The 25289-nt window shown below is 38.5% G+C and overlaps 2 protein-coding genes across 2 annotated transcripts; both read left to right on the top strand.

Annotated features, from left to right (window-relative positions):
* Positions 1 to 6120: 6120 nt before the first annotated feature.
* Positions 6121 to 6552, top strand: LOC142163810 (uncharacterized). Its single transcript, XM_075220955.1, has one exon. The coding sequence runs from the start codon at positions 6121 to 6123 to the stop codon at positions 6550 to 6552; it is 432 nt and encodes a 143-aa protein (XP_075077056.1).
* Positions 6553 to 17017: 10465 nt separating this feature from the next.
* LOC107812568 (BRAP2 RING ZnF UBP domain-containing protein 1) lies at positions 17018 to 21360 on the top strand. Its single transcript, XM_016637715.2, has 11 exons — positions 17018 to 17359; positions 17473 to 17581; positions 18029 to 18143; positions 18863 to 18960; positions 19306 to 19412; positions 19534 to 19783; positions 19938 to 19991; positions 20228 to 20371; positions 20485 to 20549; positions 20846 to 20900; positions 20999 to 21360. Exons 1-11 carry the CDS (start codon positions 17058 to 17060, stop codon positions 21149 to 21151), a joined length of 1452 nt encoding a protein of 483 aa, XP_016493201.1. The 5' UTR covers positions 17018 to 17057; the 3' UTR covers positions 21152 to 21360.
* The last annotated feature ends 3929 nt before the right edge of the window (positions 21361 to 25289 follow it).

The following is a 25289-nucleotide window of genomic DNA, read 5'->3' as shown; positions in this document are numbered from 1 at the left end:
GAGAAGAATGAAAATGGACATAGTTGGGTTTGTGGCCAAGTGTCTCAACTATCAGCAGGTTAAATATGAGCATCAGAGACCGGGTGAATTACTTAAGAGGTTGGAGATCCCAGAGTGAAAGTGGGAGCGGATCACCATGGACTTTGTGGTTGGACTTCCTCGGACTTTGAGGAAGTTCGATGTTATTTGGGTGATCGTGGATCGGCCGACCAAGTCAGCCCATTTTATTCTGGTGCTGACTACATACTCTTCGGAGAGGTTGGCTGAGATTTATATCTGAGAGATTTTCCGCCTTCATGGTATTCCAGTATCCATCATTTCAGACAGAGGTATACAGTTCACATCACGGTTTTGGAGAGCCATACAGCAGGAGTTGGGTACTAGGGTGGAGATGAGCATAGCCTTTCACCCTCAGACGGACGGGCAGTCCGAGCGCACAATTCAGATTCTTAAGGATATGCTCCATGCCTGTGTGATGGAGTTTGGAGGGTCATGGGACCGATACTTGCCACTTGCAGAGTTCGCTTACAATAATAGTTACCAGTCCAGCATTCAGATGGCACCGTATGAGGCTTTGTATGGTAGGCGGTGCCGGTCCCCAATGGGATGGTTTGAGCAGGGCGAGGCTCGATTGTTGGGTACAGATTTGGTCCAGGATGCCCTGGATAAGGTGAAGGTGATTCAGGAGAGACTTCGCATAGCCCAGTCCAGGCAGAAGAGTTATGCAGACCGTAAGGTTCGTGATTTGGCGTTTATGGTTGGTGAGCGGGTCTTGCTTCGGGTATCGCCTATGAAGGGTGTCATGAGGTTCGGGAAGAAGGGCAAGCTGAGTCCGAGGTTCATTGGTCCTTTTGAGATATTGCGGCGAGTTGGGGAGGTTGCTTATAAGCTTGCCTTGACTCCCAACCTAGCAGGAGTTCACCCGGTATTCCACGTGTCTATGCTCCGAAAGTATCATGGTGATCCAACTCATGTATTGGATTTCAGCTCTGTCCAATTGGACAAAGATCTATCTTATGTTGAGGAGCCAGTAGCCATTTTGGACAGGCAGGTCAGAAAGCTCAGGTCAAAGAATATTGCTTCAGTAAAGGTCCAGTGGAGGGGTCATCCGGTCGAGGAGACGACTTGGGAGACCGAGCAGGATATGCGCAGCCAGTACCCTCATCTTTTCACAGTTTCAGGTATGTCTTTATACTCGTTCGAGGACGAACAATTGTTTTAAGAGGGGGAGGATGTAACGACCCGACCGGTCATTTTGAGAGTAATAGCCCCGATCCCCTATTAGCTGCTTTTCCTAATTGTTTTTCTGCTATTGTGACTTGCCGGGATGATTGGTTTTGAGTTTCGGAGTGTTTTGGGACACTTAGTCCCCAAATGAGAGCTTAAGCCTTAGGATTTGGACCGTAGTCGGAACTGTGTGAAGACGGATCCGGAATGGAATTCCGTCAACTCCTTTAGCTCCGTTGAGTGATTTTGGGGTTAGGAGCGCGTCCAGAATGTGTTTTGGGGATCTGTAGCAGATTTAGGATTGAATTGGCGGAAGCTAGTTTTTCGGTGATTTTGGCCGATAGTGGAAATTTTGATATCGAGCTCGGAATAGAATTCCGAAAGTGGCTGTAGGTTCGTAATGTTGATTATGACTTGTGCGCAAAATTCGAGGTCAATCAGACGTGATTTGATAGGTTTCGACATCGGTTGTAGAATTTTGAAGTTTCAAGTTCATTAAAATTGAATTGGAGGGTGATTCGTGATTTTTGCATTGTTTGATGGGATTTGAGAGCTCGACTAAGTTCGTAAGGTGTTTTAGGATTGGTTGGTATGTTTGGTTGAAGTCCCGGGGACCTCGGGTGTGTTTCGGATGCTTAACGGGTGAAAACTTGGACTTAGAGGAATTTCTGAACTTTGCTGGTTCTGGTGTTTTTGCACCTGCGTAAAAGAGACCGCAGGTGCACGAGCCGCACATGCGAACTGGAAGCGCAGATGCGATAAATCGAGAGTTGGCCTGGGATCATAGGTGCAAGAAAGTTTCCGCATCTGCGATGCCCACAAATGCGCAAGATGCGCAGAAGCGGAAGGGACTCCGCAGGCGCGAGTGCGCAGATGTGGCCCTTTCGTCGCAGATGCGAAGACAGAGAGGGTAAGTGAGTTGCGCAAATGCACACGTTTTTCCACATAAGCGCACCCGCAGGTGCGAGCCCAGGTTCCGCAGGTGCGGAAATACCTGGACAGTGATTAAAACCGAAGGGCTTCGCGATTTTTATCATTTTTGGCTTTGCAAACTCGGGTTGGGGCGAGTTTTGAGAGCATTTTCGAGGCATTTCTTGAGGTAAGTTCCTTATGCTTATTTTTGGTCAATAATCTTGCCTTGCCATATATTTTCCCACCTAGTTAATGTGTATTTAAGGTGGAAATTAGAAGTTGGAGAATAGGGATTTGTGAGTTTGAATTGTGGATTGGAGGACCATTTGGGGTCGGATTTTAGTAAATTTGATATGGTTAGACTCGTGAGTGAATGAGCTTTCTAGTTTCGTGAATTTTGTCGGATTTCGAGACGTGGGCCCGGGGGGCTGGGTTTGAGCCAATTTCGGGTTTTGGCCTAATTTTGTAGTTTTTCTTGTGGGATTTATTCCATTAGCGCGTATTGATGGTATTGTACTGTTTTGAATAGATTCGGACCATTTGGAGTCGGATACTCATGGCAAGAACGTGATATCAAGTTGATTTGAGCGGTTCGAGGTAAGTGGCTTGCCTAACCTTGTGTTGGGGACTTTCCCTTTAAGATATCTTGATATTATTTGGTGTGTGGGCGCCGTGTACGTGAGGTGACGAGTATGTACAGGAGCTATTATTGCAAAAATCATGTTTAACCTTTTTAAATCATAAATTTCTTCTCTTACTAATTGTACTAATATGTTTAATTGTGTAGTTTAGACTAGAAAAGCATGCTTACATGTTTTAACTGCCTAATTGTCATTCTGTGCGTCATGTGTAGTTAAGTCCTTATTTGCCTTATCTGTGTCCAGTATAAACTGTATAACTCGATGCCATACCTGCCATTTCATCTTGCATTGCATATTTAAATTGGGGCCACAGACGTATTCCGAGAGATCCCCTTTGTACTGTATATTTACTTTGGGACTACGGACGTATTCCGGGAGATCCCCCTGTACTGCATATTCATTTGAAACTACGAGACGGTATCCCGAGAGATTTTCCACTGTGTTTACCTTGTTTTGAGCTGAGGGCTCCCTTAACTGTTAAATTTTCAAGAATTTCTTTAACTGTGTTACCGTAAATTCTACTTATATCTTTTACCGTTTAATTTATTATATTTACTCTAGTAGGGCCTTGACCTGACCTCATTACTACTCGACCGAGGTTAGGCTTGGCACTTACTGGTTACCATTATGGTATACTCATGCCCTTCCTTGCACATGTTTTCATGTGCAGATCTAGGTGCGAGCTATCAGCCTCGGGGTTAGTACGTGCTGCTGATTCTAGGAGACTTCAAGGTACCTCTGCTTGCGTCCACAGATCTTCGGAGTCCCCTTCTATTCCCTCGTCTAGAGATTTTCCTTATTATCTTCAGACTTTTGTATAGAGCTACATAGATTATATCAGCTTGTGACTTAGTAATATTCCGGGTCTTGGGAAATTATTTTGTATATGTCGAGTGGTACTACTCTTGGCTATTTATAATATGTTGTTTATCTTTAAAATGTTGTGTTTCTTTATATTTTTAGCAATATTAGGCTTACCTAGTCGTAAAGACTAGGTGCCATCACGACACCTTACGGAGGGATAATTTGGGGTCGTGACATTACTCCGGGTATAATCAGATTAGGATGAACCCGGAAGATCAGGAAAAAACTTTTTTTATCATAAACTTTGGCACATATTGCTACAATGTGATGCCTTTCTTAAAAACGTTGGAGCCACTTACCAGAATCTCGTTAATAAGATGTTTAAAAAGCAAATAGGTAAAACGATGGAAGTATACATTGTTGAAATGTTAGTTAAGTCTTTAAATACAGGATATCATCTGAAACATCTCCAAGAGACTTTCGACATTCTAAGAAAATACAATATGAAACTCAACCTGGAGAAATGTGCCTTTGGGGTTAGCTCCAGTAAATTCTTGGGGTTTCTAGTCTTACAAAGAGGAATTGAAGTAAACCTTGACAAAATCAAAGTCATTGAGGACATCCCGGGCCATCTAACTAGCGTAAAAGAAATGCAGAGGTTGACCGCCAGGTTGGCTGCTCCAAGCAGGTTCATATCAAGGTCCTCAGAGAAATGCCACCACTTCTTTTCTCTTTTATAAAAGAAGAATGACTTCGTGTGGACTCCAGAAGGCCAACGGACGTTGGAGGACCTAAAAAGGTACATGTCCAGCCCTCCGTTGTTGTGGGGAAGGTGAACATCTGCTAGTTTATTTAGCGATATCGGAAGTAGCGGTAAGTGTCGTTCTGGTCCGAGAAGAAAAAGGTATGCAGTTTCATATTTATTACATTAGTAAAATAATATCAGGAGCGGAGACATGATATCCTCACCTAGGAAAGTCGACCTTAGCTCTCGTAGTTGCTTCTCGAAAGTTTAGGCCTTACTTTTAGTGCCACCCAATAGCCATTGTGACAACCTTTCCCTTAAGGAATGTCCTTCATAAGCCTGAGTTATCAGGCCCTTTATCTGAATAGGCAGTCAAAGTTAGCGAATTCGACATTGAGTACGAACTTAGGACTGCAATCAAGTCACAAGTTTTGGCTGACTTCGTGGCCTACTTCAGTCTGGGGTTAATGCCTTTGGATGCTAAGGAAGCAGTGCTGGTGTCGGGAATGACATCGAGAGTTTAGACCTTATTTACGAATGAAGCGTCTAATTTAAAAGGGTCCGATCTCGGGGTAGTTCTAATCACGCCCTGGGGGAACCCTAAGGCAGACCACTAGAACTGTACCGTTAACTAATAATGAAGTCGAGTACGAAGATTTGGTTGCAGGAATTAAACTAGGTTGAGGACTAGGTTCTGAGGTCATCGAGATAAAGTGTGATTCCCAACTGGTGGTAAACCAAGTGTATGGGATTTTCGACACAAAGGAGGAATGCATGCAATAGTACTTGAACAAGGTTCAAGCGTTACTTGCACGATTCAGAGAATGGTCGATCGTTCACATTCCGATGGGGGAAAATATGGAAGCAGACACATTGGGCTAATTTGGGGTCGTCCACGGAGATGAAATGATCCTATTACGGTATGGTCATCCAATTGTTGCATTCAGTGTTAGATGTAGACGGCCACTGCGAGTTAAATTCAACCAACTTAACTTGGGACTAGAGAAACGAGTTTATTGAATATCTCAGACATGGTAAGTTACTTGAAGACCCAAAAGCATCCCGCGCATTGTAGACCAAAGCAGCTCGCTACAGCCTTGTTGATGGACAGTTATACAGGAGATTGTTCCAAAGACCATTGGCTCGGTGTTTAGGGGCCTCGGAGGCAGACTTCGTGATGAGAGAAGTCCACGAAAGAATTTGCGAAAACCACTCCAGTGCAGACTCGATAGTTCTCAAATTAGTTAGGGCTGACTATTACTAGCCCCGGATGGAACAGGGCGCAAGGACATTCGTACAAAAGTGCGACAAATATCAACGTCATGCACAATTAGTGCATCAACCAGCAAAACTTTTGCATTCGGTGGTGTCGCCGTGGCCATTCATGAAATGGAGGATGGACAAAGTTGATCCTTTACCACCGGGACCCCGAAAGGTAAGATTCCTTTTAGTTTTAACTGATTACTTCACCAAATGGGTTGAAGCATGTCCTTATCAAAATATCGGAGATTGCGAAGTGATTGATTTCATATGGGACCACATAATCTGCCGATTTGGAATACCGAAGGAGATTGCTTGTGAAAACGGGTTGCAGTTCTTAGGTTTAAAAGTCACAAAGTTGTTAGAAGGGCTAAAGATCAAATGAATTACTTTTTCACTATATCACCCAAGTGCTAACGGAAAGGCAGAGTCAACCAACAAGATAGTCATTCAAAACCTTAAAAAACGTTAGAAGATGTTAAGGGCAAATGGCCAGATGAGCTACCAGGTGTGTTGTGGGAATATCGGACCATGGCGAAGTTGAGCACGAGTGAAACACCCTTTTCTCTCATATACGGCTCAAATTCTCTAATACCGGTGGAAGTGGGGGAGCCGACTTTGAGGTATTCCCAAGAGAACGAAGAATCAAACAATGAAGCATTACTGCTAAAGCTAGACTTGCTTAAAGAACACATGGACATGTCATACGTGAGAATGGTGGCCCAAAAGCAAAGGATAGAAGGATTTTACAATCACATGGTGAATCTCCGTTATTTCAAAGTGGGAGATCTGGTTCTAAGGAAGGCTACTCAAAGTACTCGAGAAGTCAACGCCGGGAAGCTGGGACCAATGTGGGAAGGTCCTTACCGGATTCGTAAAGGATCATATGAATTGGAAAATCAAGATGGAGTCAAACTACCAAGTAACTGCAACGTGACTCACCTCAAACGACACTATCGTTGAAGATCCTTGCTGGTATTGAAAGTATGCGCTACGCTCTTTTTTCCTTCGTCCAGTTTTTGTCCCAATCGAGTTTTTCTGGTAAGGTTTTTACCGAGGCAGCAACGTAAAGCATACTACGAAGGGAGGATCATCGGCAAAAGCAAGACCTTCAATATCAAGGCACTAAAATTTGCGTGGCAACCAGCTTGTGGATGGTTAAATAATCTTTGGTTTGATGGAAAATTTCGCCTCCCGAAACAAATTATTTAACTGTTCACAAGTTGTCTCCACCAATGGAGCAGCAAAATAAATGAAAAAATGACCTTCGGTAAATGCAAGACTTTCAGTGTTCGAATTCTCATACTAAGCATTCAAACATTGGGGGGAGTAATACATGATACGGCACCAAGAGTGCCACGAAAATCGGGGACTACTAGAACATGGATCAATGTCTTATTAGGACTGGAGACTGCATGATCAGCTCTTTAGAAATAAGTTGTACAAGTTAGCCACATATATTGACAACTTTATTTACTTAAGTAAATGAATGCCTATGTACTTTTAAAGATAGAGGGATAAAGCTTTTTATCTTATTTCTTGTCCAAATGATGAGTTAATTTATTTTATCATTTGAAAGTTAACAAAAACTTCAAATGCTTGTACCTGAATGAACATGAGACATCTTCTTCAAGAGCACTATAAACCTAAGGGCACTCTCTTATGAAACCCTCATAGTAAAGGGTAGGTCCTGGAAGAATTTATGCCTGGAATCAAAAGCTATCGGATGAAAAAAATATATCAAAAGCTCTATCAACTGAACGTGAAAAGGATATTTTTGCACAACATTTAAGCAAAAAAAATTCTTTTATTTATAAAAGTGCCAAACTTAGTAAAACGTTTTGGCATAATTACAAAAGATAAAATAAAATATTATACATTATTCTTTGCTGCTAGAACCCAAAGGGAGAGAAGGGTATTCATTTCTCCCGGTAGAAGAAGGGAGGTCCACTGCCGGTTCGGGGCCTTCATCTTCTTCGGTCCCCCCTTCGATTCCCGAATACTCAGAACTAGTATTCGAGAAGTCAGTTACAGCGGGCCGATCAAGAATATTCTCACGAGCAGTTAACTCCAATTCCCGGGTTTTAGTAATGCAATCATCAATGTTGGCAATGCCTACTTTGGCCTCTTACAAAGTCTTCCTCTTCAGATGATATACAGCATAGGTCTTCTCGAAAATGAGGGAATCTTCTTGGTCCTGGAGTTTTGATCGGAGTTTGTCAATTTTGAACTGGAGCTCTTTATTTTCAGCCTTCATTGCGTTAAGTCAGGAATCAAGCTCAACAATGGTGGTTGAGTGAAGCCGGTTTTGCTCCATTACTCTCTTGAGCCTCTCTTCTATTTTGGCCCTCTTCTCCTCACCAGCATGGGCCTCCTTAGTTTTGGCATGCAAACCAGCCTCTAAATTACTAACTTATTCCATGAAGGCTGATTCACGTTCAGCAGCAGCAGTAACAGCATCATGAAGCTTCATCCACTTAGCCTTTGCTTCCTTTAGATTTTTATGAAGTTGGGCGACTTCTTGGCTGTGAGCCATCCTGTCTTGCTCCGACTGTTGCAGTCGGTCCTCGAGCTCATCCATTTGAGCAACCTTGTCCTCCAGCACCAGGAGGCGCTCAGCAAAGTGATTCCTTTCGGCCAACAGTTGGTCTCGTTATGAAGCAAGCTCGTGCTTATCCAGAATCAACCTCTGCAGAACCTCGGAGGCAAGAAAGTTGGCCTGAAGATAGGATAAAACCAAGGTTATTACTTCAAAATGTAAATTGGAAAAAGATGGAAAGATTGAGACTGTTACATGTGCCCGAGCAGTACATGCTGTTATTTATGAGGAACTCCCCTGAAAGGGAGTCCATCTTCTTCCAATCTTTCGATGAAGCCAATGGCTTCAGATAATTGGCGAGCTCTACCGGCTTTGAAAGAATATGACACTCCTTCAAAACCGAAAGAGTGGCGCTTCGCCTTCCACGAGGATCTTGGGAAGGTGACGAATAGTTATTCCCCAATCTCCTGTGATCAGGAGTTCGTGGAGGGGCCACATTCCCTGCTTGATCAGCTGATGATGATGGAGGAGAAGCAGTCGGTGCTGGTGGAGAAGGGACAGCTGGTGTCAATGGGTAGGAAGCTATTAGTGTAGATGTCGAAGAGGTAGCTGGTACGGCGGGGACGACAGTTGTGGCCGGCTCAGCAATCGGTGACAGAGAGGTCAGGGGTCGAACTCCTCACACCGAAAGCATCGGTAGAGATCAGAAAACGGGAATCAGCATTATCGACTAAACCCATCTCCCATCAAAGCGCCGGAACTTCCTCTGACGGTGGATTTTCGAGCTCCTCCGGCTGATCATCTGGTTGAGCTGATGAAGATCTTTTTCTTTTTTAAGGAAAACCTCTTCATCATTGGCTTCCTCTTCATCATCGAGGACTATTGTGGCTGGCTCGGTTGGTATTTTCTTTATTCTCTTCTCCTAAGTCCCAGCTGAAGAGGAACATCTCATCTTCAGTTTTTTATCCTTAGGCTGGAGAATCCCAGAGGAGGCACCCTCACCGGAGGCTCGGGCGGACCCACGAGCCCTGCTTTGGTTGAGGGCATTTTGCAACACCCTCTCTGCCTCCTCGGGGCCATCAAGAACGTCGATATTGGGGCACACGATAGAACCCCTCGGAAGCACTATACAAGCAAAAAGGCAATTAGTAAATTACTTTTAAACTATTAAGATTGAAAGAAAGAGGAATTTCGCTCATCATGGTTCTTAGCTCTCCACCCGTATTTGGGAGCCATCTCTTTCCACCGTCGAGATTTCGGAGTTGTAATATCCAAAAGTTTCTGAACCCATCAGTCCAGACCGTGAACCCGTGGTGGTTTCCAGCAAGTAGCTGAAACAAAGGAAGTAAAAATAAAATCAATCAATAAAACAAGAAATTATATTTCTACGAAGAAAGAAAATGAATAACCAAAGACTTACGGAAATGATTCCACGACTCGGGGAAAGCTGGAACTATGGCCAGGATGATGTCCCTGGTAGTAATAAAAACGAACCGCTTCATCCATCTGCGGTCGTTGTCATCATCTACGCTGGTGAGAAGAGCGTGGTGACCACACTTGCTAAAGTTTAACACTCCCCCACCAATATTCTTAGGGGAGTAGAGATTCATCATATGTGTGAGAGTTAGGGTTTCCCCTGTTTTGATGCACAACTGACGAAGGCAGGCCACTGTGCGCCATATGGATGGTCCTACTTGTGCCAAGCAGACCTGGTACCGGTGGCAAAATTCCAGTATTATTGGGTCAAGTCCTTCACTCGACCCCAAGGTGAAGGGACCCAAAGTAAAGGGATATGTATAGACATACATAAACCCCCCTCTCTGGAGTAGGTAACTCTTTCTACCCCATCTGGGGCAAGGATTTTGACATTGGAGCAGTTGCAGTCCTCCTTCACAACATGGATACTAGAAGGTCGAATGGAGGAGGGGTACCTGCGAATTGGCTAAAACCTGCTGCTTTGGGAATTTGCAGATGCGGTTTGTTCTTGGAGATCAGATGCGGTGCTGAGATGAAGTAGTATAGTGGTGTTTACAGTTGGAGGCTCAGACTCGATGTCTACCTCTTTGGTTTTATTTTTCTTTGGGTCTCCACCGAAGAGAAGGCTAGTATTTTCGAAGGTAGCAGTATAAGAAGACATGGTGGTAAAAGATTGGTGAAGATATTCTTACTGAGAAAGTTGAATATTGTAGAAAAGGTTCTAAGGAAATTTAGATAAAGAGAAAGAGTTGTATAAGTAGTGAAAGTGAAGAAGTAAAAATGATGAGTAGCGGAGAAGTTATAGACGGCAAAAATCGTGGTCATAATTACCTCAAAAACCGGTAAAAATATTTGCTGAATCAAGGGGCAGTACGTGATCAGGGTATTATATGCGAGAAGACGTGCGTCTTTTCAAGTGTCAGAGACTATTAGAAACTTTTCCGCCAAGAAAGGAATCTTCATCTTCTTCCCGGTGACACTGAGTTAAAAAATAGGGGGGCTATCTATATGGGGTGAAATTGGTTGATAACAGGTGGTCGAATGATAAAGTACCACGTGAAACCAAAGACAGGCAAAAGATGAGTCGACAAATAACTGGCACCGGGTGCGAAGTATGTAACTGGTACCGAGTGGATACCGAAGGAAGCATAGCCGAAAATAGAGATTCAAAAGCTTGAAATCGGATAAGCATTTAATGAGCAGTTGTTACTAAGAATATCTGCATTCAAAGCCAGTCGTTATACGCCCATCAATGACATTTTTATTCTCATTCAAGAGGAGCTTGATTTTAGGATCTTGTCTCCCTAAGTAGGAATATAAATAACAGGATTAACAACCATTGTAGGGGACAAAACATTTTGCGCACAAAAGTTGTAACCTTTTTTCTTACTACAATAAAGTCAAACACTTGAAATACTTCTTGCTCTGATCATCGGAAAGGCTAAGTCCTTAGCCAGGCTTGTTATTTCCTTTAACTTCATGCGCTAATCTAACTTTCGTTCTTATTTGTTTATTATTTTTTGATCAAATCGATTCGCTTGTCTATAAATTACTCGATAAATTCAACTATATCGTTTTACGGGTCGACAACTCAAACAATTGATTCATATATTAGAGCGTTTTGGATTGAATTTGAGCAAGTTAAAACAAGTTAAATTTAAATAATACAGGGAGGGATCACAATCCAGGTTGCTCATGTTTTCATGCTTGTAAAAAGAGATTGGGTGACTAAAGAGTTGGGTCAAAAATGAAATAAGCCATTTTATATGAGTGAAAAACTTAATTTATTTTTAGAGAAGTGTGTATAACCGAAATAAGATACTCATATAACAACTATTTTGGTCAATAGAAAACTTGAAAATAAATTACATCAAAAGAAGCACGTCGCAGTATTTGAAAATTTATCTTTTGAAATTTATATGTAAGACGGGTCTAAGATCAAAATACTATTCCCAACGACAAGAGAAGGTAAGTGGAGTTCTTTAGGGACCAAGATGTAACATTTTAAAATTCACCTAGTTGTAGCAACAATATCCCCATTATCTTCTCCATTTGCTCGACACTTTATGTCAATTTGATCATTTTTCAGAATTTAATTAGATTAAGTTATTCACTTTATGACTATTTAAATTTCAAATATTCAAAATCTAGAATCTACAACTTTGAAATCTCTTATAAAAAAATTGAGAAAGTTATCGAATATAAAAAGAACAAGATCATAATGTGATAACTGTTATAAATATATTATACTATGGATGTTCATTTAGTACTCTGTTGTAAATAAGCTTCCTCAAGAAGCTTATCCATATGAGACTCCGCCGTAAATATATTTATCTATTTAGTACTATATTGGAAATAAGCCTCCTGAAGAAGCTTATCATTTTGGTACTCCGTTATGGATAAACATTACCCCCGGTAAAAGATTATCTATATCTGGTATAATGGCAACTTACAAGCAACTTACAAGCAGCTTGTAGTAGCAACTTACAAGCAGCTTACACAGCAGCTTGCAATAGCAGCTTACACAACAACTTACAAGTAGCTTATACACCAGCTTGCAGTAGCAGCTTACACAGTAGCTTCTTTTCTTCTATAAATAGAGGAATTTCCAGTTCATTATGAAAATAAGTTTAAAGTTTGAATAATATATCAGTTTCTCTCTATACTTGTCTTTACTTTACAGTCATTATTTTATAACACGTTATCAGGACGAGTCTCTAATTTCATTATCACTACCTGACTGTGAGGCAACATACTGCCCGTGTGCGTGGTCAAACCGAGTTCATTTAGAGCATTTTGAGGAAAATTACATCCTTGGAGTTGTGAACAACACGTTGGTTTTGTTAATTTCCAACTCTATGAAGAGATGAAATCCTTCTGATGTTATTTCTCAAAGATAAGGCTCATTAATTAATAATTTTAATTTGATTTCCTTCATGAGCTTGAAAAATTATGCTTATTATCTATTATCTATGTCCATCACGTGCTAATTCTAAGCAACTAGTGATGCAGGACTTGCAGGTATATTGTAATTTGAAATACAAATTTGAAGGTTAAGAAGACAATAGATATTGAATCAACTTGCTATGTTACGTGATTTGTATACGTATTAGCATATAACAACTATTTTTCTTATATACTTGTTTTCATCATGTTTTCATCTCCGTAAAAGATTACAAAGTGAATAACAATGTTAGAACCATCTAAACTCCAGCAGAGTTTATGAGAAATATATAATTACTAATAGTGGTAATATTTTCTAAGTCTCGTTATGACTTAACTTCATGGTTCACTTGAACTCCAGCAGAGTACGGCCACCAGAAGTGGCTATGTTTCATATATCTCATTGTAACTAAATTTTGTTAACCATCAGAAGTGTTATATGCATATGACCACCAGAAGTGATAATTTAGGCTTACTATGGTTACAATGAAGATAAGTTAGAGAAAATTCTCTATATTATATCCATACATCGATTTGTTTCTGAAGTAGCAAATATCTTAAAAGAGGTTCGAAGTATCACAATTTGATGTGATTATGCACGCTCGAATAATTATGTTCTATCTCCTGAAGGAAGAGAACTTTTGATAATATTAATCCATTTCCTAAAGTGAATGTGACAATATTAAATATGAACGCGCTCTTGATGTAAATATATTACGATTCACCTCCAGAAGAGGTAGTACGATTGAGAGAATATATTTTCAATATTTCATATTTCATATTTCTCCTGAAGTAGTAAATAATTAAAATTTCCTCCTAAAGAAGGAAAATATTATGTAGTGGTAAAAAAAATATTAAAATTCTTAATTTTCGTCATTTATAAATTTAGAATTATCTTTATATTGTTCATTTGATTATGATTTTCTCTCATGACACTAGAAGTGTCTGAATAATATTTGGTAGTACAAAATTTATCAAAAGCTTCTGAAGATCTAACTGTTTGTCTAGAAGACACATGACACCAGTAGTGTCGGATAAATATTAGATTGTGGATAATAAATAAAGGCTCTCGAAGAGCTTATATACAAATATGTCATTCATATTATATGATTATGGTCAAAATATATGTTATAGTAAACCTGAAGTTTACTAATAAATGGCTATCATATTGAGACTACAAATGACTGAAAAATTAAAAATCTTTATGTTTCCACAATCATAGGGGTAAAATAATATGTATGTGAGAAGTGACCCGCCTTATTCTTTAATTTGTACTATATCATGTATCACAGTAAACCAGAAGCTTACTAATGCAAAAGCAGTCACAGCAAACCAGAAATTTTACTGAGGCAAAAGTAGCTACTGTAAACCAAAAATTTACTGATACAAAAGTAGCCACAGTAAATCATAAATTTACTGATGCAAAAGTTTATGTCATAGTAAACCAGAAGTTTACTTAGAGGTAGCACATGCCATGATAAACTTAAAGTTTTTATTTGCCATTTTTAAATGAGCTATTTGAGAATTCAGATAAGCATCTACTGAAGAACTAGAAGATTCTTCAAAAATTCTCTTGTGTTGCTTGTTCTCATAATAAATTGATTATACCAGCTAAAGTTGGGACTAAAATCCCTGAATTCTAGAATATATAAAAGGTAAATATGGGCCAATTCACCTATCATGTGAACCACTTATAGATCCATATATGAGATGGTTACATGTGTGTTTATTGTCAACCTGCAGTTTGGCATTTGAAATTGTCTTTCTCAATTAAAAGCATAATTTTCAGATTATAAAATCATGATAGTTCATCTTGATGATGATGGTTATATCCAAGCTAGTTTAGCATTGAATACCTCCTATTAATGGCTAAACTATTGCTTATGAGAACAAAGTCTCATGTGTTGGTCTAAGATTTTCTAAATTACATATAACAGCACTTGTATGCATCAGACCAACATATATGATAAGTCCTCCCCTCACAATTGGTTTAGGATCAGAAATCAAATATTTTTACTATCTAATAACTCTTGATGTGTGGTATATGATTAATTTTTCTACCACAATGCACAAAGATAGATTTTTCAAAGAAGATTGGGGAATGTATTAGTTTTTCTAATATTTGAGGATGGAATAAACAGCTGGAAAATATGCTATATGAATCAAATTATCATTAATATGATCCTCACTTAGAAGATAATTCAAGTCGAATGCCAGAAGCATTTGCTGATCCAAAATTAAATATCATATTTCAGCTGCAAATGCTCCTATTAAAATTAAAGTCCCTGAAGGATAGAGTTTATTGTACGCATGAAGCGTGGTAGACCAATCGGTTCCAAAGGTAACAATCCTTGAAAAATAGTAGGAGCCAATGATCAAAATGAGGAGGAAATAAGCTCTAGAAGAGCCCACGACATAACATTTCATGAAACTCCCGAAAAAGTTCATGTACCTGAAAATAAAGAAAGTGATGAGATCTCAACAAGTTATGTCGCTTAGGAACCGATACAAAATGATCGTCGACGATATATTTGATACAATATAGTTTACAATATTATAAAAGATTGTGAGAATCAGACCTGTAGTCCAGACACTTGAAGATGTCATGCCATCTATATGCAAGTCATAACCTATATGACTCATTTGATTAAGTCTATATAAAGATCCCTGGAGGGTTTTAAATGCCTGAAGCATATAGTTCAAAGTATCGTGAAATGTACTCAATCATATTACAAAGATCTTTATACGGTTTAAATCAATCTGGGCGCATGTGATATAATCGCCTCACTGAATTGATGAATGAAGGTTATGTAAATGATGGCATTTGTCCATGCATTTTTACAAAGAAAACAACATCATAGTTTGTTATACTTTATGTTAATGTCATAAATATCATAGGAACTCTAAAAGAGCTCCAAAGGGAAAAACTTTGTCTTAGTCTGTAAATTGAATATTTAGCAAACGGAGTCTTTATCCATCAATCTGTCTATACAGAAAAGGTCTTAAAACACTTTTACATGGACAAAACACATTCATTAAGTACACCAAATGGGTGTTCGATCACATGAAGTGAATAAGGATCCGTTTCGACCTCTAGAGGAGGATGAGGAACTCCTTAGTCCTGAAATACTCTATCTCAGTGCAATTAGTGCACTTATGTATCTTGCTAATGCTAACAAAGGTGGTGCAGATCATATTAGTTGTGCAGATGCAGGTTATTTATCCGATCCCCATAAAGTTCATTCTCACATCGGGTATATATTTACATGTGGAGGTATTGTCATATCATGACGCTTCACAAAGCAATCTATTGTTGCTACTTCTTCAAATCATACTGAGATAATAGTTATTCATGAAGCAAGTAGGGAATACATATGGTTGGGATCTCTGATTCATTTTATTCGAGAAAAATGTGGGTTGGAATGTGATAAAAACCCCCCACAATATTATACGAAGACAATGCTACATGCATAGCCCAATTAAAGAGATGATTTATAAAAGGAGATAGAACGAAGCACATTTCACAAAAATTATTCTACACACATGATCTTCAAAAAAATATGGTGACATCGATGTGCAACAAATCCGTTCAAGTGACAACCCAACAGATTTGTTCACTTTGCCAACTTCAACTTTTGAGAAGATGGTATACAAGATTGGAATGCGGAGATTCAAATATTTGGAATAAGGTTTTCATCAGGGGGAATGAAATACGCGTTGTACTCTTTTTTCCTTACTAAGATTTTTTCCATGGGGTTTTTCTTGTAAGATTTTTAATGAGGCAGCTAGAATTGTGTATTACTAAATATGTGTACTCATTTTCCTTCACTAGGATTTTTCCCACTGAATTTTTCCTAATAAGGTTTTAACGAGGCACAATATCTTTTAATGAACATACAAGGGGGAGTATTATAAATATATTATATTATGGATATTTATTTAGTACTTCGTTGTAAATAAGCTTCCTGAAGAAACTTATCCATATGGGATTCCGCCTTAAATATGTTTATCTATTTAGTACTCTATTAGAAATAAGTCTCCTGAAGAAGCTTATCATTTTGGTACTCCGTTATGGATAAACATTACCCCGGTAGAAGATTATCTATATCCGGTACAGTAGAAGCTTACAAACAGCTTACACGGCAACTTGCAGTGGCAACTTGCACAGCAGCTTGCAATAGCAGCTTACACAGCAGCTTCCTTTCTTCTATAAATAGAGGAGTTTTTAGTTAATTATAAAAATAAGTTTAAAGTTTGAATAATATATCAGTTTCTCTCTATACTTGTCTTTACTTTACGGTTTTTATTTTATAACAATATATTCTTTTTATCAATTAGATTTTTGAATAATTAATTAAAAATATTTATATTATTAACATATCAATATTACTAATATAATTTATATGTGTCAAATTAAACTCCATCTTTATTTCTTTTTTCAGTCGAGCACAATGGAAGAGTATTTAAGATCATTCCTAATTCCCAATTTAAACACCTACAGAAAAACACCATGTTCACCCTCCAAATCCACACCGTCGACTTTCCACAGCCTCTTCCGACCACCGTCGCCACCACTTCCTCGGCCATACACAGCCCAAACCCTAACAATAACCTCAGCAGCCTAAGCTTATCAGAACTTAGAGGGATCGCCCATCTTTTCCGCCACCTTCCCTCTTCCACCACTATTTCTAACCCAATTGCTCGCACCACCACCGTCTTTATTGTTGCTGTCCCAAATTACCTCTCCCCTGATGATTTCCTCCTCTTTTGTGGGACCCATATTGCTGACTTCTCTCATGTCCTCTTCCTCAAGTATGTTTGATAATTTCTTCTATTTAGAAATAATTTAATTTTAACTTCCAATGTTTAATAGCTATACAAATATCTATGGTTTGTGTAGATTTTTTATTATTGAATTGTTTCAGGAATGATGGAATAGAACATAGTTACAGTGTATTGATCAATCTTGTTAATCAATTGGCTGCTGATGGGTTTTACTGTAGCTTCAATGGCAAAAGGTTTAGGCCTACTGAGGTATCTACTGCTACTCTTGTTGTTATTATTAGTATTATCTTTAGTATTAGTATAAGTTTTGTCATTACTATAGTTTTTACCATTTATTGATACCACTACTGTCGTCAGAGGCGGATCTAGGATTTCTAGTACATGGATGCACTACTTAAAAAAAAAAAAAGGGAGGAAAAATGTATTAAGTGGGAATTGATCCCTATTCCTCTTGGTGGTAAATAGCTCAACATTCAACTAAGTGCACCATCCAACTTGGAGCATGGGTGCCAACAATTAATATTATACCAATTTTAGGAAATATGTACATAAAATATCTAATTTTACGGAGAGACCATGGGTTCATGTGCCCCCATAATATCCCCATAAATCCGCCCGACTGCTGCTGCTACTGTCGACTACTATTATGTTTATCATTATGACTATATTTTTTTGGGTTTTTGTGCAATTTCTCAGGCTGAGGTTTGCCATGTTTACTTTATTCAATCAGTGGAATACGCAGAGTCAGCACATATTGCAAGTACACCTCCTGTTGGTTATACTGAATTGCCAACGTGTCCAGTGTGCCTTGGTGAGTAACTTGGTTTTTCTAAATTTCTGTATAATTGAAAATGTATACAACAACTATGTCTTAATACCAAACTAGTTAGATCAGTTGTATGAATCTTCAATATCCATTGTATTGCATTTGAGCTTGTTTCATTTAATTACCTCACAATTTGTCTTTTCGGACAAATTAAGGAGTCTTTAAAACTAGAGAGTAAATCTCATGCATATCCCTATATTGTCATGCAATCTCTAACCAAACTTTAAGGACTTCTATCAAACATGAGAACCTAATGTAAGTGTGCCAATAATGGACTAACCTTAGTTCCAACTAGTTGGTATTGCTATGGATATCCTTGTGTTCTGTTTATCGTTATGTCCACATGGATTCCAAGACATTGTAGGTCTTTTAAAACATCTCTTCCTCCATGAGATTTTAGGTTTAACACCTTAACTCATCATAGTGTCGCACCTATGGGCTGCAGGGCCGATACATTTGGATGTTATGTAGGACATGATGAAACTATCTCAAGCGGCCTTCTCTTAGTTTTTCTTCTATATGCGTTATTTGACCTTACGTAAATGTGATAATTTCTAATTTTATCTGATCTTATATGAGCTACATCTATTTTAACTTTGACATTCATATCTATGGTCTTTCTGATTATAAGTAGGAAACTTTTTTGTATCTTTTTTTCCATATGTTATATTGATAACTTATGCAATTCATGTTGAAAATTTCAGAAAGATTGGACCAAGATACAAGTGGAATACAGAGTACATTATGTGATCATTCATTTCAGTGCTCTTGTGTCTCAAAGTGGACCTATTTGGCATGCCAAGTAAGTATGTTCGTCTACTTGCTCCCATTACTTCCATTTACAATGATGAAATCCAAGTGGTTTGATCAAATATTAAGAAAAATTCTATATATGTTTTGTCTTTACCATAGTTGATTTTGTACTGCTTAGTTTCATCTATGCACTTCAGTTGATGAGCGAGTGCTTATGTGCACCTTCTGTTATAATGTCTACAGATTATCCTTAACCAACAAAAAACTCTCTTACATGCTTGAATTTATACTTCTAATTCTTTCTTTTTTCTCCATTTGTGTTGGTAAAATAACTGTCTTGCATAATTTGTCTGTATCAGTGTGTTCACTCACAATGTTTTCATGTCTATTGTAGGTCTGCCGACTTTGTCAGCAGCAAGATGAGAGACCTACCTGTTCAGAGTGTGGAACGTTGAAGAATCTTTGCGTTTGTCTGATTTGTGGTTTTGTAGGGTGTGGAAGGTATTGAACACATTTCCTCCCCCCCTTTTAAACTCCCTACTTGTAAACTCCATAAGTTGCTATTGACTTGATGTAGTTTAATAGCTCTAACCTGTCGTTCTATTACCTGTTTTTGTCCCAGGTATGAGAAAAGGCATGCTATAAAACATTGGAGTGATGTAGCGCATCACTATTCACTTGAATTGGAAACCCAACAAATCTGGGACTATGTAGGCGACAAGTATGTCCACCGCTTGAATCAATCGAAAGGTGATGGAAAGTTGGTTACTGTGAATTCGCGTTGTACAGCAGCTGATGGAGAATGTACAACTTGTGGCTATGATGAGGATTCAAGTTTTAGTGGTGCTCTTTTCACCAGCAAAGTTGATTCGGTAATTGTTTCTCTTATATCATTCTCGGTTAGCAATGATTTTTCTTCAGAATCAATTGAAATTCAAAGTTCCTCCATGTCCTCTCTCTTTTGGTGTTACTTTGTTAATATCTGCTTATCTCGAAACCAATTAATTTTATTCTACCTAAATGTAGATTGTTGACGAGTACAACAATCTTCTTGCTAGTCAGCTGGAGGCTCAAAGACAAGTAAGCAAAATTTGAACCTACTTTTGTTTTGTTGATCAGCACTTGCATTATTTTAATCTAAGAAGAAGTGATACCTTGACCTGCCATAACATTTATTCAGTTGAGCAGTTTTCGAGATACATGCATTGTAACTGGAACTCAAGCTAGTTAGAGAGCCAAAAAGTCCTTTTCAGTTAATTAACAGTGTCCGGAGAAATAAGAAAGTTAATTAACAGTTTGACTTATGTTTCTCTCAGCATTATGAATCTCTACTAGCGGAGGCAAAAAGTGGAAAGGAGAGTTCAATATCCAGGGTGGTGGAGAAGGCAGTTTTCTCTAAGATGAATGACATGCAAGCTAAGATAGAAATGTATACAGAGGAGACGAAGTCCGTTGAAGAGGTATGGACTGATCAAGAAAAAGTTTATTTTTATAAATTTCTTGGATCTTTTTGTACCTTATTTCACCTTTAGATAAACTAAATAACTGATCGAATAGTTACTCTATGTATTAGAGGAATCAAGTGCTTCTGAAAAACCAACAGCTTTTGCAGACCAAGTGTAAAGAAACTGAAGAAAGGTACATTTATATGTTTGGCTTATGTTATCATCTCAGTCATCAATAAAAATTGCTGGAGCACTGATTTAGTTTGATATTAGTCAATTTGGTGTACCAATGTGTTGGCCGAATTAACTTGTATGCGTCTTTTGTTTCACTTCCATGTCATTACGCACGAAACGTGATGCATAGTGACTTGGCTAGAGAGATATGTGTGGTGTCTTAAACTCTTAATGCTTATTCTTGACGTGGCTTAGTTTAATCGTTGGAGCTTACTTTGCTCTGTGACTAAAGCGTATTTAACTTTCCATGTTTAGAGAAAAGTTATCACTCAAGTCGAAGGACGAGAAAATACTGGATCTCAAGGAACAGGTACTTCCGTTGTATTCCATTGGCGTCGCCTTCTTGTTCAACCTATTTTGGTTCTTAACCATTTATTATAGCTATGTATTTTTTCTTGAATTTTGTAGATACGCGACTTGAAAGTTTATGTTGAAGCTCAAAGAAAACTTTCAAACATGGGAATTTCAGATGGGAAAGGAGGGTCAGTTCTCTCTGTAGAATCCAACCAATCTTCCAGCAATTCTCGAAGGCGATCAAAGCTAGGTCGAAGAAGGAACTAGTAGCGATGGATCATCCTCCGCACCTTTATTAATATGTGTTTGAGCAATGTATATGGCAGAGTAATTCAGTTTTGGTGGGAAAAAAAACCTTGATACCTGTAAATTCATCAAGTTGGCCAGTCTAATGAATTCTTCCAGACAAGTTATGGAAATAGGAGTTCCCAAGAAGTGAATTATATGTCTACTTCATTGCAAGTATGCTTTGGAAATAGGCACTGATTTGTGTTTTTTTTTTTTGGGGGGGGGGGGGGGGGGTGAATAGCTTGATTTACAATTGCTAATTGAAAATTAGCCATATTTTCGGGAGTAATTGAAATTTAGCCGCTTTTTCATGTAAAAATAAAATCTGAACAAAAACACGCTTAAAAAACCGGAAAAATTTCAGCATAATATGCTGGAGTTCGGATTTTTTTACATATGAGATTCCAGCATAATGTGTTGGAGTTCCAACATATTATGCTGGAAGTTTATACGCATGAGTTCCATAATTCAGCATATTATGCCAGAACTTTTCGTGTTGCCGCTAGGGTATTTTTGTTCAGATTTTGTCTCCGCATAAAATAGTGGCTATTTTGTAAATGCTGGCTATTTTTCAATTATCAGTCCGAAAATTGGTTATGATCCAAACAATTGGCCTGCCTTCGATTCCAAGCCAAACACTTATGAAAAGCTATGAACAAAACTGAGAACAAATGTATATTGCTTTGATATGCCTGTTACAGTGTCCCTAATGAATAATCAGCTTCCCCTTTATATAGTAGGAGAGTTATACCCTAAGTACAATTCTAAGAAAGGTAAAAATCTTTCTTTTCGCTAATCACTGATCTACCGATGATACGGGCCGGGATTCACGCCGTGATATTCGGTTGGACACGGATACACGGATATCACGGCTCTTTGTTAATCGTGTGTGGTCGTTTGTTAATGTTCTCCGAGGTCTTGGAACTCGAACCGGATTCGGGGGCGTGGTCTTGATGGCTCCGAGGGCATGTGTTTTGCTCGGGCCCTGATGTGAGAGGCTCATGGCTTCGATTTCGATTCCTTGCTTCGTTTGTCTCACCGAAAAATTGGGGTACTCATTAGCCTCCGTTTTATCCGTATACAATATGTGTATAGCTTGAATATAATTAATTGACATCACTTGAAACCCTAAATACAAAAAGCCTTTAGTGCATACTGATTGAGCAGAATACGGATATCCCGTCACGTTAAAATCTCAAATCAGCCTATGTTAAATAGTGCTTTCGTTTAATTCACGTGCTCTCGCGCAAGGCCGGATCCATTCTCTTTAGATACTCAAAATTTCGTTTGTGCACGATGCCAAAGATAGAAAGAAAAAGACAGTAGCAAAACCGGGTGCATTCAATGTACATACCGAAAATTTTATGAGTATTGAAGGATTGCTGTTCGTAACACGCAGCGGAACACAATAACAATCTTAGGCAGATTTTTTTGTATTTAAAATTTATTTACATGTCAAAGATCGGATCTAAAACGTACCTGGTGAAGAGAGTCTCGTCTTCGATAGTGCGAAGACTCTATGCGTATCCACACCAAGACCGATCCTTTCTATCAACTCTTTGACAATGAAACACGCGAACAAATTGAATGAAAAACTTGTGTTGAATTTTTTCTCAAAAATCCCAACTCAACGGTAGAAGAACAAGAAACACTTTTTTATGTAATTATATTTTCTCGCTTGGCTTTGTATTGTATTCTCACTTTCACAAAGTGATTTTTCTTCTCAAGACTTAATACGGCAAATTTTCTCCATCACCCTTTATATAGTATCACCTATAAATCAATTTTCCAATTTGATTGAGGTAATGACTTACTTAGGGTAAAAGTTTACTTCAAAAATAAACTTTATGGAAAATTTGATAAATCACGTTAACGTGGCTGCGGAAGATACTTTATGGACTTTCTATAAGTCCAATTCCAAATTAAACACTATAAAGGTTTTCTAATGGAAAACGTATATCTCATTCCTAATGGGAATTACGTGTATGCCGTAGTCCTTTGTAATGCTGCTCGGTGGGCCGGGCCTGAACCGGACCGGACCGGGCCCGCGGTCCTAACGGGCCTGGTGGGCCTGGTGGGCCGGTCCTGGGTGGGCCGGTCTTGGTGGGCCTCTGAGCCCGTCACGGGCTGGTCTCCATGGTTGAGCCCACGAGCCCGGGACCGTTTGGCCCGGGACCGGCAGGCGGGCCTGGGCCGGTCCTGGCGGGCCTGGCGGGCCCAACGGCTATTTTAAAAAAAAAAAAAAAAAAAAAAAAATCAAACGGCCATATTTAAAATCTAGCCGTTTGGGCTGAAAATATGACCGTTTTTTAAGTTAAAAAAATGGCCATTTGGCCCCCAAACTTTATTTTAACCCCAAACTTTATATAATTACACTTTTCCCCATTTCTCAACTATAAATACCCCCTCATTCTTTCATTTTTATTCACCAATTCATCAATATCTCTCAATATCTCTCAATCTCTCTCAATCTCTCTACTACAATTACTTAATTTATTGTTGAAATTTCGTGAAAAATTGTGAAGTTGTTGAATTGAAGTTTTCAAGTGTTCAACGATTTTCAATTTTCAAGAAGTTGTTCGGCAATCCGGTAAACTCGTTTCAACTCTTACGTTTTTATAATATATTTTTGTGTGGTTTAGTTTGCATAATTATAATTAATATGGCATTTACTTTGAAAAAAATGTTTGGTAAAGGAAAAGATAAAACCGGTGAAAGTAGTGGCCAACCAACTACCCTTCCCCCGGCTCCCCGACCTAGAAAAGATAAGCAAGTTGAAAGTAGTCGCCAACCTAGACGTCCTCCTCCTTCCGTAATTCTTGATAGTGATCACCCTTGTTTTCAATTTACCGATAGTGAATTTTATCATAATGTTGCACCAGGTGATAGATTAGATGATGAAATTATGAATGCTCTTTATCCTAATGAAACCATCTTAGAAAATAATGAGGAAAATGAGGATGATGATGAAACTCAAGCACCGGATTTAGATGATACACCTACTAGTCCTCTTAATAACCCAAGTGATGCACCGGTCGACCCACCTGTAGAAACTCCTACTTTTAATAGAGAACCTGCTAAACGCTTAGAAACATCATTAGTTTGGAATTTTTTTACTCAAGTAAGAGAAAAAAATAAGGCTAAGTGTAAAACTTGTGGGAAATTAATGTCGCATAAATATGTAGGAGACCGTAGCGGCACAGGTAGTTTGACTAGGCACATAAAAACACACCCTAGAGATAAGGCTAGATTTTTTCAAATGAAAGCGCATCTAGAGGGGACAAGTGTAGATTCTGCGATTAACCCTAGTACAGGTTCAAATCTAGTTCAACCAGGAATTAACACTGTCACTGGAGGTATTTTATATTACGATCCAAATAGAGATCGTGAAGAATTAGCAAAGATGATTACTGTTATGTGCTTACCTTATACTTTTGCTTCTAATCCTAATTGGGTTCATTATATTAGAAGAGTGTTTAATCCTACTTATAAAGGTTGGCCTCGCGCAACAGTTAAGAGTGATATTTATAAATTCAAACATGAATATGAACAATATTTGCGTTATTTATTTACTCATATACCTAATCGGATTTCTATTACTACTGATATTGGTAGAAGTGGTAATGATTGTGATTACCTAACTGTTACAAGTCATTGGATAGATGAAGAATGGATAATGCAAAAACGCATAATTGCATATAGAATAATTAATTCGCGTCACACAGGTAAATTTATAGCTAACACTGTTGCAGATATTTGTAGATATTTTTGCTTTAGCGATAAAATAATGGCAATTTCAATGGATAATGCTTCTAGTAACACCAGTGCTATAGGCATGCTTACAACAACACTAAATCCTGCATTTACTAATATTTTCCATGTTAGATGTATTTGTCATATTTATCATTTAATTGTCGGTGATGGTATGCGAATATTAAACATAGAAATTGAAAAGGTTAGAATGGCTCTTAATTGGCTTTTTTATTCAAACCGTAGAAGTAGACTTAGAGAGTATTTTAAAAAATGTGATGAATATGGCCTTAGAGAAAGAAAGGTTCCTAAACCTTGCCCGACTAGATGGAATTGTATGTACGAAAGTTTAGTAGTAGCATATGAA

The sequence above is a fragment of the Nicotiana tabacum genome, chromosome 9 (genome assembly GCF_000715075.1).
Source record: "Nicotiana tabacum cultivar K326 chromosome 9, ASM71507v2, whole genome shotgun sequence".
NCBI lineage: Eukaryota > Viridiplantae > Streptophyta > Magnoliopsida > Solanales > Solanaceae > Nicotiana > Nicotiana tabacum.
This window is presented reverse-complemented; position numbering and strand designations above follow the sequence as displayed.